Raw genomic sequence first — 17,253 nt, forward strand, 5'->3', positions numbered from 1 at the left:
TGGTGGAAAATAAGTATTTGGTCAATAACAAAAGTTTTGTCAATATTTTGTTATATACCCTTTGTTGGCAATGACACAGGTCAAACGTTTTCTGTAAGTCTTCACAAGGTTTTCACACACTGTTGCTGGTATTTTGGCCCATTCCTCCATGCAGATCTCCTCTAGAGCAGTGATGTTTTGGGGCTGTCGCTGGGCAACACGGACTTTCAACTCCCTCCAAAGATTTTCTATGGGGTTGAGATCTGGAGACTGGCTAGGCCACTCCAGGACCTTGAAATGCTTCTTACGAAGCCACTCCTTCGTTGCCCGGGCGGTGTGTTTGGGATCATTGTCATGCTGAAAGACCCAGCCACGTTTCATCTTCAATGCCCTTCACACACTGTTGCTGGTATTTTGGCCCATTCCTCCATGCAGATCTCCTCTAGAGCAGTGATGTTTTGGGGCTGTTGCTGGGCAACACGGACTTTCAACTCCCTCCAAAGATTTTCTATGGGGTTGAGATCTGGAGACTGGCTAGGCCACTCCAGGACCTTGAAATGCTTCTTACGAAGCCACTCCTTCGTTGCCCGGGCGGTGTGTTTGGGATCATTGTCATGCTGAAAGACCCAGCCACGTTTCATCTTCAATGCCCTTGCTGATTGAAGGAGGTTTTCACTCAAAATCTCACGATACATGGCCCCATTCATTCTTTCCTTTACACGGATCAGTCGTCCTGGTCCCTTTGCAGAAAAACAGCCCCAAAGCATGATGTTTCCACCCCCATGCTTCACAGTAGGTATGGTGTTCTTTGGATGCAACTCACCATTCTTTGTCCTCCAAACACGACGAGTTGAGTTTTTACCAAAAAGTTATATTTTGGTTTCATCTGACCATATGACATTCTCCCAATCCTCTTCTGGATCATCCAAATGCACTCTAGCAAACTTCAGACGGGCCTGGATATGTACTGGCTTAAGCAGGGGGACACGTCTTGCACTGCAGGACTTGAGTCCCTGGCGGCGTAGTGTGTTACTGATGGTAGGCTTTGTTACTTTGGTCCCAGCTCTCTGCAGGTCATTCACTAGGTCCCCCCGTGTGGTTCTGGGATTTTTGCTCACCGTTCTTGTGATCATTTTGACACCACGGGGTGAGATCTTGCGTGGAGCCCCAGATCGAGGGGAGATTATCAGTGGTCTTGTATGTCTTCCATTTCCTAATAATTGCTCCCACAGTTGATTTCTTCAAACCAAGCTGCTTACCTATTGCAGATTCAGTCTTCCCAGCCTGGTGCAGGTCTACAATTTTGTTTCTGGTGTCCTTTGACAGCTCTTTGGTCTTGGCCATAGTGGAGTTTGGAGTGTGACTGTTTGAGGTTGTGGACAGGTGTCTTTTATACTGATAACAAGTTCAAACAGGTGCCATTAATACAGGTAGAGTGGAGGACAGAGGAGCCTCTTAAAGAAGAAGTTACAGGTCTGTGAGAGCCAGAAATCTTGCTTGTTTGTAGGTGACCAAATACTTATTTTCCACCATAATTTGCAAATGAATTCATTAAAAATCCTACAATGTGATTTTCTGGAATTTTTTTCCTCAATTTGTCTGTCATAGTTGACGTGTACCTATGATGAAAATTATAGGCCTCTCTCATCTTTTTAAGTGGGAGAACTTGCACAATTGGTGGCTGACTAAATACTTTTTTTCCCCACTGTATATTTTTCTCAGTGGAGTACCGTTCATGATAGAAAGCAAATACTCAATAACCTAGGAGGTCAACCCTGGGCTGGCTTGAGAAACTCTGTTGTACAATATTTTAGCAATGTCACAGAAACGTTGTTCAATGTTATGTATGGGCTAGCTACAGTAGCAGTATGCTAACCTAGTAGTTTACATTACCTTCCCTCTTCCCATAGTGGTCAGGTGAGTTTTGCTGCCCTCAACGTGGCTCATCTGAAGTATCTAGGCCTCCGCTCCCTACGAGAGATCAGCGATGGCAACATTGTGGTGAAGAATAACCCCCAGCTCTGCTACACCAACGAAGGCCACTGGAATAGCCTGTTCAGACTGGACACACAGTCCTCAAGGGTGGGCAACAATGCCAACATCAGTACCTGTGGTAAGCAAGGACAAGGATCAAGTATGAACTGTGTTTAACGCCTTTGCAAACACTGCTTTAAAAAAAAAAGGTTAACAATGACCAAATGCTAACATTCATCCCATTTAGTGCCTGTGCTAGCTATATTCACATAGGCCACAGGTAGTTATAGTTAGCTTAGCTACCTAACACTGCCATTATTGGATATAAGCAATGTGGTAGTGGCTCCACCTCCACCCTCTGATAGGTTAGATAGATTTTGAGCACTACTGCTTACACCTATCATATCCTTTCAGATTTAACCTAGCCTAGGGGGTTGGGTCTAGGACAGGACTGTTTAATTCCGGTCCTGGACGGCCGAAAGCCAAACACTTCAGTTTTTTGTTTCTACCTGGTAGTTAATTGCACTCTTTCTACCTGGTAGTTAATTGCACCTGTTCTACCTGGTAGTTAATTGCACTCGTTCTACCTGGTAGTTAATTGCACTCGTTCTACCTGGTAGTTAATTGCACCTGTTCTACCTGGTAGTTAATTGCACTCGTTCTACCTGGTAGTTAATTGCACTCTTTCTACCTGGTAGTTAATTGCACTCTTTCTACCTGGTAGTTAATTGCATTCGTTCTACCTGGTAGTTAATTGCATTCGTTCTACCTGGTAGTTAATTGCACTTTTTCTACCTGGTAGTTAATTGCACCTGTTCTACCTGGTAGTTAATTGCACTCGTTCTACCTGGTAGTTAATTGCACTTGTTCTACCTGGTAGTTAATTGCACTCGTTCTACCTGGTAGTTAATTGCACTCTTTCTACCTGGTAGTTAATTGCACCTGTTCTACCTGGTAGTTAATTGCACTCGTTCTACCTGGTAGTTAATTGCACTTTTTCTACCTGGTAGTTAATTGCACTTTTTCTACCTGGTAGTTAATTGCACTTTTTCTACCTGGTAGTTAATTGCACCTGTTCTACCTGGTAGTTAATTGCACCTGTTCTACCTGGTAGTTAATTGCACCTGTTCTACCTGGTAGTTAATTGCACCTGTTCTACCTGGTAGTTAATTGCACCTGTTCTACCTGGTAGTTAATTGCACTCGTTCTACCTGGTAGTTAATTGCACTCTTTCTACCTGGTAGTTAATTGCACTCACCCGCTGTCCCAGGTCTGGAGAGGATGAAAACCAGAAGTGTTTCGTCCCTCCAGGACCGACATTGAACAGTGCTGGTCTACGAGTTATTTCTGGATGCAGTCTATAATCTTCGTCTCTCTTCCCTACAGCCCAGCTGAACAGTACCTGTGATGACATGTGCACTAAGGAGGGCTGCTGGGGGCCCGGTCCCACCATGTGTTTAACCTGCCTGTACTACACCCGTAGGGGGCGCTGTGTGGAGGCCTGTCACCTACTGGAGGGGTGAGTTAACCCAACGACACCAAGGGCACAAACTATTGATACTTCTCATATGTCCACTATATTTATTCTAGATGGAGGCTTGTGCTGTGTCAATGTTTTAACCGTTTTTCCTCGCCTTTCTCTTGCCTTTTCAGGGCACCAAGAGAGTTTGTGTTGAACAACACGTGCCTAGAGTGTGACCAAGAATGTATGGTGAAGAACGGAACCGGAAGCTGCTTTGGACCTGTATGCTCCTTTAACTTTACATCCATCTGAATTGTCTCATTTAATTTAATTATTTTGACATTCAGGTGTGATAGCTATTGAGTTGCGTAACAAATTCAGAAAATTAGATGAGAATTCTGTGTGATTTGGCAAATATTGCAAAGTCAGCTGTATTTTCACTCAAGACAACAATTAGATCAACAATTCTAACCTCTGACCCTCCCCTCTGAAGGGCCCTGACAAGTGTGTGGCGTGCGCCCACGTCAAAGATGGCCCCCACTGTGTCTATCAGTGCCCACGTGGCGTTCTCGGGGACGGGGATAGGCCCATCTGGAAATACGCTAACAAGAAGAGAGAATGTCAGCTCTGCCATGAGAACTGCACCGACGGGTAAGTTATAGTCTACCCAGCGATCTCTAACTCCTTGTTGTAAAGGCAATGTCAGCCTTTATTGAATGATTGTCTATTGATAAGCTATGATGAATGTTTACCATGGTCAGGACTGTGTGAAGTAGTCACTCTGAGCATAGTATTCCCTCCTTTCTGTCTGTAGATGCTCTGGACCTGGACTGAGTGGCTGCAACGCCAGAGGGTGAGCGAGATCTTTCAAATAAAGCAACATGAGACCAGTCTGATCCCAGATCTGTTTGTGCTGTTTGGCGTGACAATGATTATAGTAATAATAAGACACACAAACACATCTGGGATCAGGCTAACACGAAACCATATCATAGTGAAAGTAGCATAGATCAAGTGCTAAGCGAAAAGTGATATAGGCTGATATAACCTTATATAAGTCCAGTATAGGCAATGGATGAAAGATCAATCAATCAACCAATCAAATGTATTTTATGAAGCCCTTTATACATCAGCAGTTGTCACAAAGTGTTTGATATCAGATGTTTTTAGTGGTTTTAAGAAGCTACCAGGAAACTCACCCGTGTTGTTGCTGCTTTCCCAGTGGTCCCGTCCCGTCGGTGGTGGCGGCCAGTGTGGTGGGAGGACTCCTGGTGTTTGTGGTCCTGGCACTGGGTGTGTTCGTGCTGCTCCGCAGACGTCACATTGTCAGGAAGAGGACGCTGCGCCGCCTGCTGCAGGAAAGAGAGGTAACAAACAGAGACCACACTGCCACAGGGAAGACACGAACATGCATCAGACATGCACACATAGACTCAGTCACAGACATGACACGCTCATGTAGAACATTCAACAAGAGGCCAACATGCACATTAACACCTTCACACTTGCTTTGTTGTTGATCCCATAGTTGGTTGAACCCCTGACCCCAAGTGGAGAAGCACCCAACCAAGCCCTGCTCCGCATTCTGAAGGAGACCGAGTTTAAAAAGATCAAAGTGTTGGGATCAGGGGCCTTTGGAACTGTCTTTAAGGTAAGCTGAGTGATCAACGCTTTTTTAATGGAGATGGTTCAGACAGTGAATGAGACCTGAAGACTTGTGTTCGCTTCCAACAGGGTGGGCTCAATTCAGAATTGATTTGAGAATGCCTCATAATTTCCAATTCAGTTCTTGAATTTTAATTGAAGTAGTAAACAGGATACAGAATTGCAATTCGAATTTGTATCAAAGGAAATAGAATTGAATTCAGTGAATTTAAATGAAATTCATATGCCTCTTCTATTCTATATTAGGTGTAGTCTATACAAATATACATAAAATTGTACATGAAACATCAAATGTCATTATATACATAAAGTGCATTCGGAAAGTATTCAGACCCCTTCACATTTTCCACATTCTGTTACGTTACAGCCTTATTCTAAAATTGATTAAATAAAAAATGTTCCTCATCAATCTACACAAAATACCCCATAATGACAAAGTGAAAACACGTTTTTAGAAATTTTAGCAAATGTATTAAAAAGAAAAAAACAGAAATACCTTATTTACATAAGTATTCAGACCCTTCGCTATGAGACTTGAAATTGAGCTCAGGTGCATCCTGTTTCCATTAATCATCCTTGAGATGTTTCTACAACTTGATTGGAGTCCACCTGTGGTAAATTCAATTGATTGGACATGATTTGGAAAGGCACACACCTGTCTATATACAGTGGCTTGCGAAAGTATTCACCCCCCTTGGCATTTTTCCTATTTTGTTGCCTTACAACCTGGAATTAAAATGGATTTTTTGGGGGTTTGTATCATTTGATTTACACAACATGCCTACCATTTTGAAGACGCAAAATATGTTTTATTGTGAAACAAACAAGAAATAAGACCAAAAAAAACAGAAAACTTGATCGTGCGTAACTATTCACCCCACCCAAAGTTAATACTTTGCAGCAATTACAGCTGCAAGTCTCTTGGGGTATGTCTCTATAAGCTTGGCACATCTAGCCACTGAGATTTTTGCCCATTCTTCAAGGCAAAACTGCTCCAGCTCCTTCAAGTTGGATGGGTTCCGCTGGTGTACAGCAATCTTTAAGTCATACCACAGATTCTCAATTGGATTGAGGTCTGGGCTTTGACTAGGCCATTCCAAAACATTTAAATGTTTCCCCTTAAACCACTCAAGTGTTGCTTTAGCAGTATGCTTAGGGTCATTGTCCTGCTGGAAGGTGAACCAGTCTCAAATCTCTGGAAGTCTGAAACAGGTTTCCCTGTATTTAGCGGCATCCATCATTCCTTAAATTCTGACCAGTTTCCCAGTCCCTGCCGATGAAAAACATCCCCACAGCATGATGCTGCCACCACCATGCTTCACTGTGGGGATGGTGTTCTCAGGGTGATGAGAGGTGTTGGGTTTGCGCCAGACATAGCATTTTCCTTGATGGCCAAAAAGCTCAATTATAGTCTCATCTGACCAGAGTACCTTCTTCCATATGTTTGGGGAGTCTCCCACATGCCTTTTGGCGAACACCAAACGTGTTTGCTTATTTTTTTGTTTAAGCAATGGCTTTTTTTCTGGCCACTCTTCCGTAAAGCCCAGCTCTGTGGAATGTACGGCTTAAAGTGGTCCCATGGACAGATACTCCAATCTCCGCTGTGGAGCTTTGCAGCTCCTTCAGGGTTATCTTTGGTCTCTTTGTTGCCTCTCTGATTAATGCCCTCCTTGCCTGGGACGTGAGTTTTGGTAGGCGGCCCTCTTGGCAGGTTTGTTGTGGTGCCATATTCTTTCTTTATAATAATGGATTTAATGATGCTCCGTGGGATGTTCAAAGTTTCTGATATTTTTTTATAACCCAACCCTGATCTGTACTTCTCCACAACTTTGTCCCTGACCTGTTTGGAGAGCTCCTTGGTCTTCATGGAGCCGCTTGCTTGGTGGTGCCTCTTGCTTAGTGGTGTTGCAGACTCTGGGGCCTTTCAGAACAGGTGTATATATACTGAGATCATGTGACACCTAGACTGCACACAGGTGGACTTTATTTAAGTAATTATGTGACTTCTGAAGGTAATTGGTTGCACCAGATCTTATTTAGGGACTTCATAGAAAAGGGGGTGAATACATACAGTGAGGGAATTAAGTATTTGATCCCCTGCTGATTTTGTAAATTTGCCCACTGACAAAGACATGATCAGTCTATAATTGTAATGTTAGGTTTATTTGAACAGTGAGAGACAGAATAACAACAACAGAAAATCCAGAAAAACACATGTCAAACATGTTATAAATTGATTTGCATTTTAATGAGGGAAATAAGTATTGGACTCCTCTGCAAAACATGACTTAGTACTTGGTGGCAAAACCCTTGTTGGCAATCACAGAGGTCAGACGTTTCTTGTAGTTGGCCACCAGGTTTGCACACATCTCAGGAGGAATTTTGTCCCACTCCTCTTTGCAGATCTTCTCCAAGTCATTAAGGTTTCGAGGCTGACGTTTGGCAACTCGAACCTTCAGCTCCCTCCACAGATTTTCTATGAGATTAAGGTCTGGAGACTGGCTAGGCCACTCCAGGACCTTAATGTGCTTCTTCTTGAGCCACTCCTTTGTTGCCTTGGCCGTGTGTTTTGGGTCATTGTCATGCTGGAATACCCATCCACGACCCATTTTCAATGCCCTGGCTCAGGGAAGGAGGTTCTCACCCAAGATTTGACGGTACATGTCCCCGTCCATCGTCCCTTTGATGCGGTGAAGTTGTCCTGTCCCCTTAGCAGAAAAACACCCCCAAAGCATAATGTTTCCACCTCCATGTTTGACGGTGGGGATGGTGTTCTTGGGGTCATAGGCAGCATTCCTCCTCCTCCAAACACGGTGAGATGAGTTGATGCCAAAGAGCTCGATTTTGGTCTCATCTGACCACAACACTTTCACCCAGTTCTCCTCTGAATCATTCAGATGTTCACTGGCAAACTTCAGATGGCCCTGTAGATGTGCTTTCTTGAGCAAGGGGACATTGCGGGCGCTGCAGGATTTCAGTCCTTCACGGCGTAGTGTGTTACCAATTGTTTTCTTGGTGACTATGGTCCCAGCTGCCTTGAGATCATTGACAAGATCCTCCCGTGTAGTTCTGGACTGATTCCTCACCATTCTCATGATCATTGCAACTCCACGAGGTGAGATCTTGCATGGAGCCCCAGGCCGAGGGAGATTTACAGTTATTTTGTGTTACTTCCATTTGCGAATAATCGTACCAACTGTTGTCACCTTCTCACCAAGCTGCTTGGCGATGGTCTTGTAGCCCATTCCAGCCTTGTGTAGGTCTACAATCTTGTCCCTGACATCCTTGGAGAGCTCTTTGGTCTTGGCAATGGTGGAGAGTTTGGTATCTGATTCATTGATTGCTTCTGTGGACAGGTGTATTTTATACAGGTAACAAACTGAGATTAGGAGCACTCCCTTTAAGAGTGTGCTCCTAATCTCAGCTCGTTACCTGTATAAAAGACACCTGGGAGCCAGAAATCTTTCTGATTGAGAGGGGGTAAAATACTTATTTCCCTCATTAAAATGCAAATCAATTTATAACATGTTTGACATGTGTTTTTCTGGATTTTTTGTTGTTGTTATTCTGTCTCTCACTGTTCAAATAAACCTACCATTAAAATTATAGACTGATCATTTCTTTGTTAGTGGGCAAACGTACAAAATCAGCAGGGGATCAAATACTTTTTTCCCACACTGTATGCACGCACCACTTTTCGGTCATTTATTTTTTAGAATTTTTTGAAACAGGTTATTTGTTTCATTTCACTTCACCAATTTGGACTGTTTTGTGTATGTCCATAACATGAAATCCAAATGAAAATCAATGTAAATTGTTGTAATGCAACAAAATAGGAAAAAAGCCAAGGGGGATGAATACTTTTGACAGTGCATGTCAGAGCAAAAACCAAGCCATGACATTGAAGGAATTGTCTGTAGAGCTCTGAGACAGGGTTGTGTCGAGGCACAGATCTGGGGAAGGGTACCAAAACATTTCTGCAGCATTGAAGGTCCCCAAGAACACAGTGCCCTCCATCATTCTTAAATGGAAGAAGTTTGGAACCATCAAGACTCTTCCTAGAGCTGGCCGCCCAGCCAAACTGAGCAATCGGGGGAGAAGGGCCTTTCTCAGGGAGGTGACCAAGAACCCAATGGTCACTCTGACAGTGCTCCAGAGTTACTCTGTGGAGATGGGAGAACCTTCCAGAAGGACAACTATCTATGCAGCACTCCACCAATCAGGCCTTTATGGTAGAGTGGCCAGACGGAAGCCACTCCTCAGTAAAAGGCATATGACAGCCCGCTTGGTGTTTGCCAAAAGTAATCAAAAGACTCTCAGACCATGCAAAACAAGATTATCTGGTCTGATGAAACCAACACTTAACTCTTTGGAATGCCAAGCGTCACGTCTGGAGGAAACCTGGCACCATCCCTACGGTGAAGCATGGTGGTGGCAGCATCATGCTGTGGGGATGTTTTTCAGAGGCTAGTCAGGACTAGTCAGGATCGAGGGAAAGATGAACGGAGCAAAGTACAGAGAAATCCTTGATGAAAACCTTCTCCAGAGCACTCAGGATCTCAGACTGGGGAGAAGTTTCACCTTCCAACAGGACAATGACCCCAAGCACACAGCCAAGACAACACAGGAGTGGCTTCGGGACAAGTCCCTGAATGTCCTTGAGTGGCCCAGCCAGAGCCCGGACTTGAACCCGATCTAACATCTCTGGAGCGACCTGCAAATAGCTGTGCAGCGACGCTGCCCATCCAACCTGACAGAGCTTGCGAGGATCTGCAGAGAAAAATGGGAGAAACTCCCCAAATACAGGTGTGCCAAGCTTGTAGTGTCATACCCAAGAAGACTTGAGGCTGTAATCGCTGCCAAAGGTGCTTCAACAAAGTACTGAGTAAAGGATCTGAATACTTATGTAAATGTGATATTAGCGTTTTTTATTTTTAATACATTTGCAATAATTTCTTAAAACCTGTTTTTGCTTTGTCATTATGGGGTATTGTGTGTAGATTGATGAGGGAAAAAACAATTTAATACATTTTAGAATAAGGCTGTAACGTAACAAAATGTGGAAAAAGTCAAGGTGTCTGAATACTTTCCAAATTCACTGTACATATAAAATATTGTTGAAACAATTGATTTACAGGAAAAAGTATTCAATGAATGATCAAGGAAAACAGAACCTGGATGCGAATATTCTACGTTATTATATTTCATTAATCAATTTGGTTCAAAAAAATATAACATTTCAAAGAATGCATTAGTTTAATCCTCAAATTGATCCTGAGGCCTTCAAAAAGAAGCCAAACAAATGAAATGGTTCATGGAAATATAATTGGCTATTCTATACACTAAGGTTAAAAGATTATATGAACATTGTTTCCAGAGAAAAGTGATATATTCTTTGGTATCTGTAAGTGTGACCTGTCAGATTCAATGACTGAGTAGAATTTCTTTAAATTGCACTGCATTAAATTCTACTTCCTGTCACTCAAAATCTGTTGAATGGGAGTCGATTCCAAAATTCTGAAATGAGCCCAACCCTGCTCCCTAAGCTTTACCTCAGCTTTTGCTCAGCGGATGAACAAAGTCTTGTGGCAGGACACCAGGGTCCAAATCCAGTCGGTCACGCTTTACACAAATCACTAGTAATCAAACGGATCCTACAAGGTGCTCCTCGTCCAGGGATAGAATAGTATGTGTTCATTAGTTTGTTAAAGGTGACAAAAGTTAGAGCCTGGACGATACCAGTATCACGATACTCGTTAGTATTGTGGCAAGGAAACAAAACACGAAGCAGACTTAACTTCTTTAGGAAAACAGCCTTAATGTTGGAAACAAACATCATTATGTTGTCTGCCAGAGTCACATTTATTTTCCAAGCTATAGCACACAATATTTTACATACAGCAGGTTTTTAAAGGACCAAAGAGTTTGGTCTGCTTCGTGATTACATTTTTGCCATGGGAAAAATATTGCGATACTGGTATCGTCCCAGACCTAATAAACATGTGTTTTTTCTCCCCAGGGCGTGTGGATTCCTGAGGGAGAAAACGTGAAGATCCCTGTTGCCATTAAGGTGTTGAGAGAGGCCACGTCTCCCAAAGCCAACAAGGAGATTCTAGACGTAGGTCTACTGTTTGTATAGTAGATATTCCGCCCAGGCGGTTAAGGTTGCCTTTTTCATATCATATCATATTAATGTGGTTCCTTCCTGAGATGTTAAACACTTCTTTAGGTGCGAGATCTGAAAAGATGACCTGGAACGCCCCATGTTTTCTGTCTGCAGGAGGCCTATGTGATGGCCAGTGTGGAGCACCCCCATGTATGTCGTCTGCTGGGCATCTGCCTGACGTCCACGGTGCAGCTCATCACCCAGATCATGCCCTATGGTTGCCTGCTGGACTATGTCAAGGAGAACAAGGACCTCATCGGCTCCCAGTGCTTGCTCAACTGGTGTGTACAGATCGCAAAGGTGAGCAAACAGGAAATGACTGCTGTGTTAACTTACATTTGTGTCTTATTTCTGTATGCAAGTATACTGAACCCATTACTTCTGGGGAAACAGAACCTCCTAACAAACCATTAGCAAGCCTCTGTCAAAGAAGTAGCTACATTGTCAGTCAATCTGGATCTGACTAACGCGACTAGTCTCAAATAGAACCATGCCAGTCGCTATCACAGCTGGATAACCAGATGTGTCTGCAATATGTAGATGGACAGGCGCTAGCGCAGGATAACCAGATGTGTCTGCAATATGTAGACGGACAGGAGCTAGCGCAGGAAGCGGGTTGGATTATTACAAATGGGAGCAAACTTAGCTTTCTTTGACACTCGCTCTGCCTTCCCACTATTTCAGGTGTAGTTAGGAAATGGTGTTTAATCTGAAAGATTTCCTTATAACCTTATTTGTTACCCCTTTACCCCCCCCATCCATCCATCAACCTCCCAGGTCTGAGCAGAGCTCTCTTCCCAGCCTTGGTTGTGACCTTGCCTCTGGTTATTCTTAGTCTATTTGTACAGTAAGCCTGCTGAGGGCTAATTATTGAATACACAGAGGTCTCTATCTGTTCACGGCTTGTCTTGTTGTCTTAAAGAGCAACACTGTCTTATTGATTCTATGGAGATATGGCTCAAAGCAGGCATAAAAAGCTATAGAGTAATAAGATACAAGGCTTTATTTGATAAATATGGGTGAATTAGGTATCTGAAGCTGTTTATTCCCCCTCAAAGTAGACCTCCATGGAAGGTTACATTTTAGTTATTTAGCAGACGCGCTTATCCAGAGCGACTTACAGTTAGTGCATACATTTTTCATACTGGCCCCCCATGGGAATCGAACCCACAACCCTGGCGTTGCAAGCGCCATGCTCTACCAACTGAGCTACAGGAGGCTAGGTTAAGTATTGGGAGGTTATATGTTAAAGTTCCTGGTCAAAAGGACTTTGTTTGTACAAATGCTTGCCTCTTGATAAACTCACATTTGCCTCTTTTGATAATGATAACCAGGGTAATTTAGGGTGAAATACACTATATATAAAAAAAGTATGTGGACACCCCTTCAAATTAGTGGATTCGGCTATTTCAGCCACACCCGTTGCTGACAGGTGTATAAAATCGAGCACGCAGCCATGCAATCTCCATAGACAAACATTGGCAGTAGAATCACCTTACTGAAGAGCTCAGTGACTTTCAACGTGGCACCGTCATAGGATGCCACCTTTCCAACAAGTCAGTTTGTCAAATGTCTGCCCTGCTAGAGCTGCCCCGGTCAACTTTAAGTGCTGTTATTGTGAAGTGGAAACCACTAGGAGCAACAACGGCTCAGCCGCGAAGTGGTATGCCACACAAGCTCACAGAACGGAACTGCCGAGTGCTGAAGCACGTAGCGCGTAAAAATCGTCTGTCCTCGGTTGCAACACTCACTACAGAGTTCCAAACTGCCTCTGGAAGCAATGTCAGCACAATAACTGTTCGTCGGGAGCTTCATGAAATAGGTTTCCATGGCCGAGCAGCTGCACACAAGCCTAAGATCACCATGCCCAATACCAAGCATCGACTGGAGTGGTGTAAAGCTCGCTGCCATTTGACTCTGGAGCAGTGGAAACACATTCTCTGGAGTGATAAATCACGCTTCCCCATCTGGCAGTCCGATGGACTAATCTGGGCTGATGCCAGGAGAATGCTACCTGCCCCAATACATAGTTCCAACTGTAAAGTTTGGTGGAGGAGGAATAATGGTCTGGGGCTGTTTTCATAGTTTGGACTAGGCCACTTAGTTCCAGGGAAGGGAAATCCTAACGCTACAGCATACAATGACATTCTAGATGATTCTGTGCTTCCAACTTTGTGGCAACAGTTTGAGGAAGGCCCTTTCCTGTTTCAGCATGACAATGCCCCCGTGCACAAAGCGAGGTCCATATAGAAATGCTTTGTCGAGATCGGTGTGGAAGAACTTGACTGGCTTGCATAGAGCCCTGATCGCAACCCCATTGAACACCTTTGGGATGAATTGGAACGCCGACTGCGAGCCAGGCCTAATCGCCCAACAACAGTGCCCGACCTCACTAATGCTCTTGTGGCTGAATGGAAGCAAGTCCCTGCAGCAATGTTCCAACATCTAGTGGAAAGCCTTTCCAGAAGAGTGGAGGCTGTTATAGCAGCAAAGGGGGGACCAACTCTATATTAATGCCCATGATTTTGGAATGAGATCTTCGAGGAGCAGGTGTCCACATACTTTTGGTCATGTAGTGTATCTGTAGGAATTAGCTCAAAAAACATTTTACATGGCAAAATGATTTTCTCTTTGCGAACTTTGTGCCTACATATCACCCCCAATTCTACCGCTGATAATAATAATGGGTTGAATTTATACAACGCTTTACATTGTATGGATGGAAAAATCACCTCATCCATTGTGTATGTAGTGTCCATATCAGGACAGCCTCAGAGTCACAAGGAGTCTTTTGGGTGTTGTCTGCAGGGTATGAACTACCTGGAGGAGCGTCACCTGGTGCACCGTGACCTGGCGGCCAGGAACGTTCTGGTGAAGACACCTCACCATGTAAAGATCACAGACTTTGGACTGGCCAAGCTGCTCACCGCAGACGAGAAGGAGTACCACGCTGATGGGGGCAAGGTTGGAGCAACTGACACCGCTGACCATTCCAATAGTCACATTTATTTTTGTACAACACATTTAATTTCCCTACTGGAACAATAAACATTGAATTCAGTTGAACTTTTACTGGATGGTCAATGGATTTAACTGTGTGAGTAAAGTGAGTGAAAATACTTATTTACTTGTAACTCACTCAACCATGGCTGACCAATAATCTTTACTCCTAGGTGCCCATAAAGTGGATGGCACTGGAGTCCATCATTCACTGGACCTATACCCATCAGAGCGATGTGTGGAGCTACGGTAAGTCCAACTGGACAAACAGAACAGCACATATTTGAGGAAATAGTCAAATAAACTGAACTTCTGAACAACTGCAGCTTCTGAAAGGTTTCCTGATGATGTTCCTGTAATGACATGCAGGTGTGACAGTGTGGGAGCTGATGACGTTTGGGTCCAAGCCCTACGATGGCATCCTGGCCAGTGAGATCGCTGGAGTCCTGGAGAAAGGAGAGCGCCTGCCTCAGCCCCCCATCTGTACCATAGACGTATACATGATCATGGTCAAATGTGAGTGATGTGCACCATAGATATGTATTGCACACACACACAAGAGGTTTGACCTTTGTGTTTGACCTTTATCTTCCTTCAGGCTGGATGATCGATGCAGACAGCAGACCGCGGTTCAGGGAGCTCATCTCTGAGTTCTCCAAAATGGCCAGGGATCCATCTCGATATCTGGTCATTCAGGTCATTGAAAATATTCTTCTTCTTCTATTTAGATAGTTGCATCAACTGTTATTTATTTGACGGGACATTACAGACAAGGTATTTGAACCCATGATTGTGACTAATTCACTTTCTGATAAAGGCAATTGATGGCCGAAACAGGTTTTTACATAAGCAAAAATAAAATAAAGCTTTTAATTGAGATAGAATGGCATCTGTTTTTCGACTAATTTACTCTAAATGTACATTTCAGGGAGATGATTGCATGTACCTGCCCAGTCCCACAGACTCTAAGTTCTACACGAGCCTGATCAGTACATCAGAGGACATGGAGGATGTGGTGGATGCAGAGGAGTATCTTCTCCCCGATAAGGGCCTCTCCAATGGGCAGATCACCCAGCACCACAACTCAAGGGTAAACGTAAACACACACACACACACACACACACAGACACACACAGACACACGGCTGATGTCTGATGTGTCGATTGTCTCACCACAGAATGGCCATCCGATGAGAGAGAACAGTGTGATCCTTCGCTACATCACGGACCCCACCCACGGCAGTTCTCTAGAGAAAGATTTCTCCGCTCTTCCAGGTACAGTACAAATTGTATCCATGGCGAGTTATTGACTTAACGTTCAACTTACAGTAACACAAATGCATTGAGAGCGTAACAGTTCAGCATCATGTATCATCACTGCTCTCTACTGTAAGCCTGGGTATTTCATTTTTCTTACCGTATCCTAGAATACATGAACCAGAGCGGGAACACCAGGCTCGCTGACGTCTTCAACCCCAACTATGAGGACCCTAGCGAGCCAGACTGGGCTGGTAGGGCCTCCTTTAGGTACGACCCTGACAACAAGTTCTTCAACTCCCTGCCGCGCGTGCCGGAGGGACCCGAGTACCTCAACATGGCCCACAGTACCCTCCCTCGCTCCGTCTGCGAGAGCATGGACAACCCAGACTACCAGGAGGTCTTCCTGCCTCAGGCCACGCCCACCAGTAGTCACTTCCTGCCCGCAGCAGAGAACCTGGAGTACCTCGGATTGAGCGCTGCTGTACACACCCCTGTACGCTAGGGCTCTCCTCCTACAGAACACAGGGACAGTGAGGGACAATGGGACCTAAAGAAACTTGGATGGAGACAGATGTGGGACATCAGTGAGGTTTTGGATGAATTAGTCATGTGGTTGTCCTTTTATTTCTGGAGCAAATAGGCTTTATGCATTGTTCTTGGCAGTTGGAGATGGAGCAGCACCAAGTCAGCCAAAACCAAGATGGCGTCAGTCATGAACTGATGCTCCTGGAAAATGTGTTCTCTATTTCAAATCCATGGATCAACCATCCATTTAGACAACTTTGAGTGACTTTCAGATCAGAAGAATGAGCCAAAGCCTTGACATAACAATTATGTAATGCAAATCATTTTTATACTGTTGTTTTTCCAGTCCGTGTGTGGAACAGTTTTTTTTTTTTTGCCATGAAATGTGAAGAGGACAGAGTAGACAGCCCACTAAGGCTGGACACTGATGGACCCTGTGCTTACATTGTATTGCGGATATCATATTTTACAGATCTTTTCTCTGTTGTACACACTTGAATGCCAAGACTCAAACCATTTGGGGTACTGAGCTACCGGTAACTAACAGGGTCAATCCAAAGGCTTTTGGAAAATGACACAGATGTACAGATTGTGTAGATCAACGCATGTCTCGCACAAGACCCACAAGACCGTAAATAATAACTATTTATTCTAGGTTATTCAGGTCTCACTCTTTGTCTTAGAATGAAAACAGTCTTAACTCCTACTAGCATTAACCATTTTAATTGGGCTGTAGTAACCATAGAGATAGAAGTTTAGGGCTCAATTAAATCTGGATCGCTGAAGTGTTACTGATTGCGCGATAGAAATGTAAAGGTCATTTCTGATCGAGCCGACATATGCAGCGTTTACTGTGAATGCAGTCTCCGCTAACGCGGGAACATTGCCTTTAAATTTCAATCACGCTGTAACGCTGAACTCCAGCAATACAGATTGAATAGAGCCCAAAATCTCTGTGATAGTAACTTTGTTTCCTGATGAGAATCGTCATTGCTGTGGTGACAATATAAAGTAATACAATACTGAACAGGTACTTCACTGGAAGAGGACAAATATATATACTATAAAGTACTATAACTACACAAATGTACAGCCAACGTTAACATATTGAATATATTTAGGGTTAAGGTGTTGATGCTTTATCTTGAGGTCATCTTCTTGGTACCATCAGTGTTATCTCTTTACTTTCCTTAGATACTGAGGCTGATGGAAAAGGTGATGGA

The 17,253-nt window shown here is 43.8% G+C and overlaps 1 protein-coding gene across 2 annotated transcripts in view; it reads left to right on the forward strand.

Moving 5' to 3' along the window:
• Positions 1-16,905, forward strand: part of LOC121549646 (melanoma receptor tyrosine-protein kinase) — a 61,078-nt gene extending 44,173 nt beyond the window's left edge. The window contains exons 12-27 of one of the 2 annotated variants that reach the window (XM_041861434.2): positions 1,890-2,092; positions 3,340-3,472; positions 3,607-3,697; positions 3,909-4,066; positions 4,230-4,268; positions 4,638-4,782; positions 4,944-5,066; positions 11,100-11,198; positions 11,361-11,546; positions 14,055-14,210; positions 14,420-14,495; positions 14,616-14,762; positions 14,845-14,942; positions 15,175-15,336; positions 15,424-15,520; positions 15,673-16,905. In XM_041861434.2, coding sequence (XP_041717368.1) covers positions 1,890-2,092; positions 3,340-3,472; positions 3,607-3,697; positions 3,909-4,066; positions 4,230-4,268; positions 4,638-4,782; positions 4,944-5,066; positions 11,100-11,198; positions 11,361-11,546; positions 14,055-14,210; positions 14,420-14,495; positions 14,616-14,762; positions 14,845-14,942; positions 15,175-15,336; positions 15,424-15,520; positions 15,673-16,007 — 2,248 coding nt within the window. In that variant the 3' untranslated portion in view covers positions 16,008-16,905. Of the gene's footprint in view, positions 1-1,889; positions 2,093-3,339; positions 3,473-3,606; positions 3,698-3,908; positions 4,067-4,229; positions 4,269-4,637; positions 4,783-4,943; positions 5,067-11,099; positions 11,199-11,360; positions 11,547-14,054; positions 14,211-14,419; positions 14,496-14,615; positions 14,763-14,844; positions 14,943-15,174; positions 15,521-15,672 lie in introns of both variants that reach the window. The other variant, XM_041861433.1, reaches the window with a different exon arrangement.
• The last annotated feature ends 348 nt before the right edge of the window (positions 16,906-17,253 follow it).

This window comes from Coregonus clupeaformis, chromosome 34, assembly GCF_020615455.1.
Source record: "Coregonus clupeaformis isolate EN_2021a chromosome 34, ASM2061545v1, whole genome shotgun sequence".
NCBI classification, from domain to species: Eukaryota; Metazoa; Chordata; class Actinopteri; order Salmoniformes; family Salmonidae; genus Coregonus; species Coregonus clupeaformis.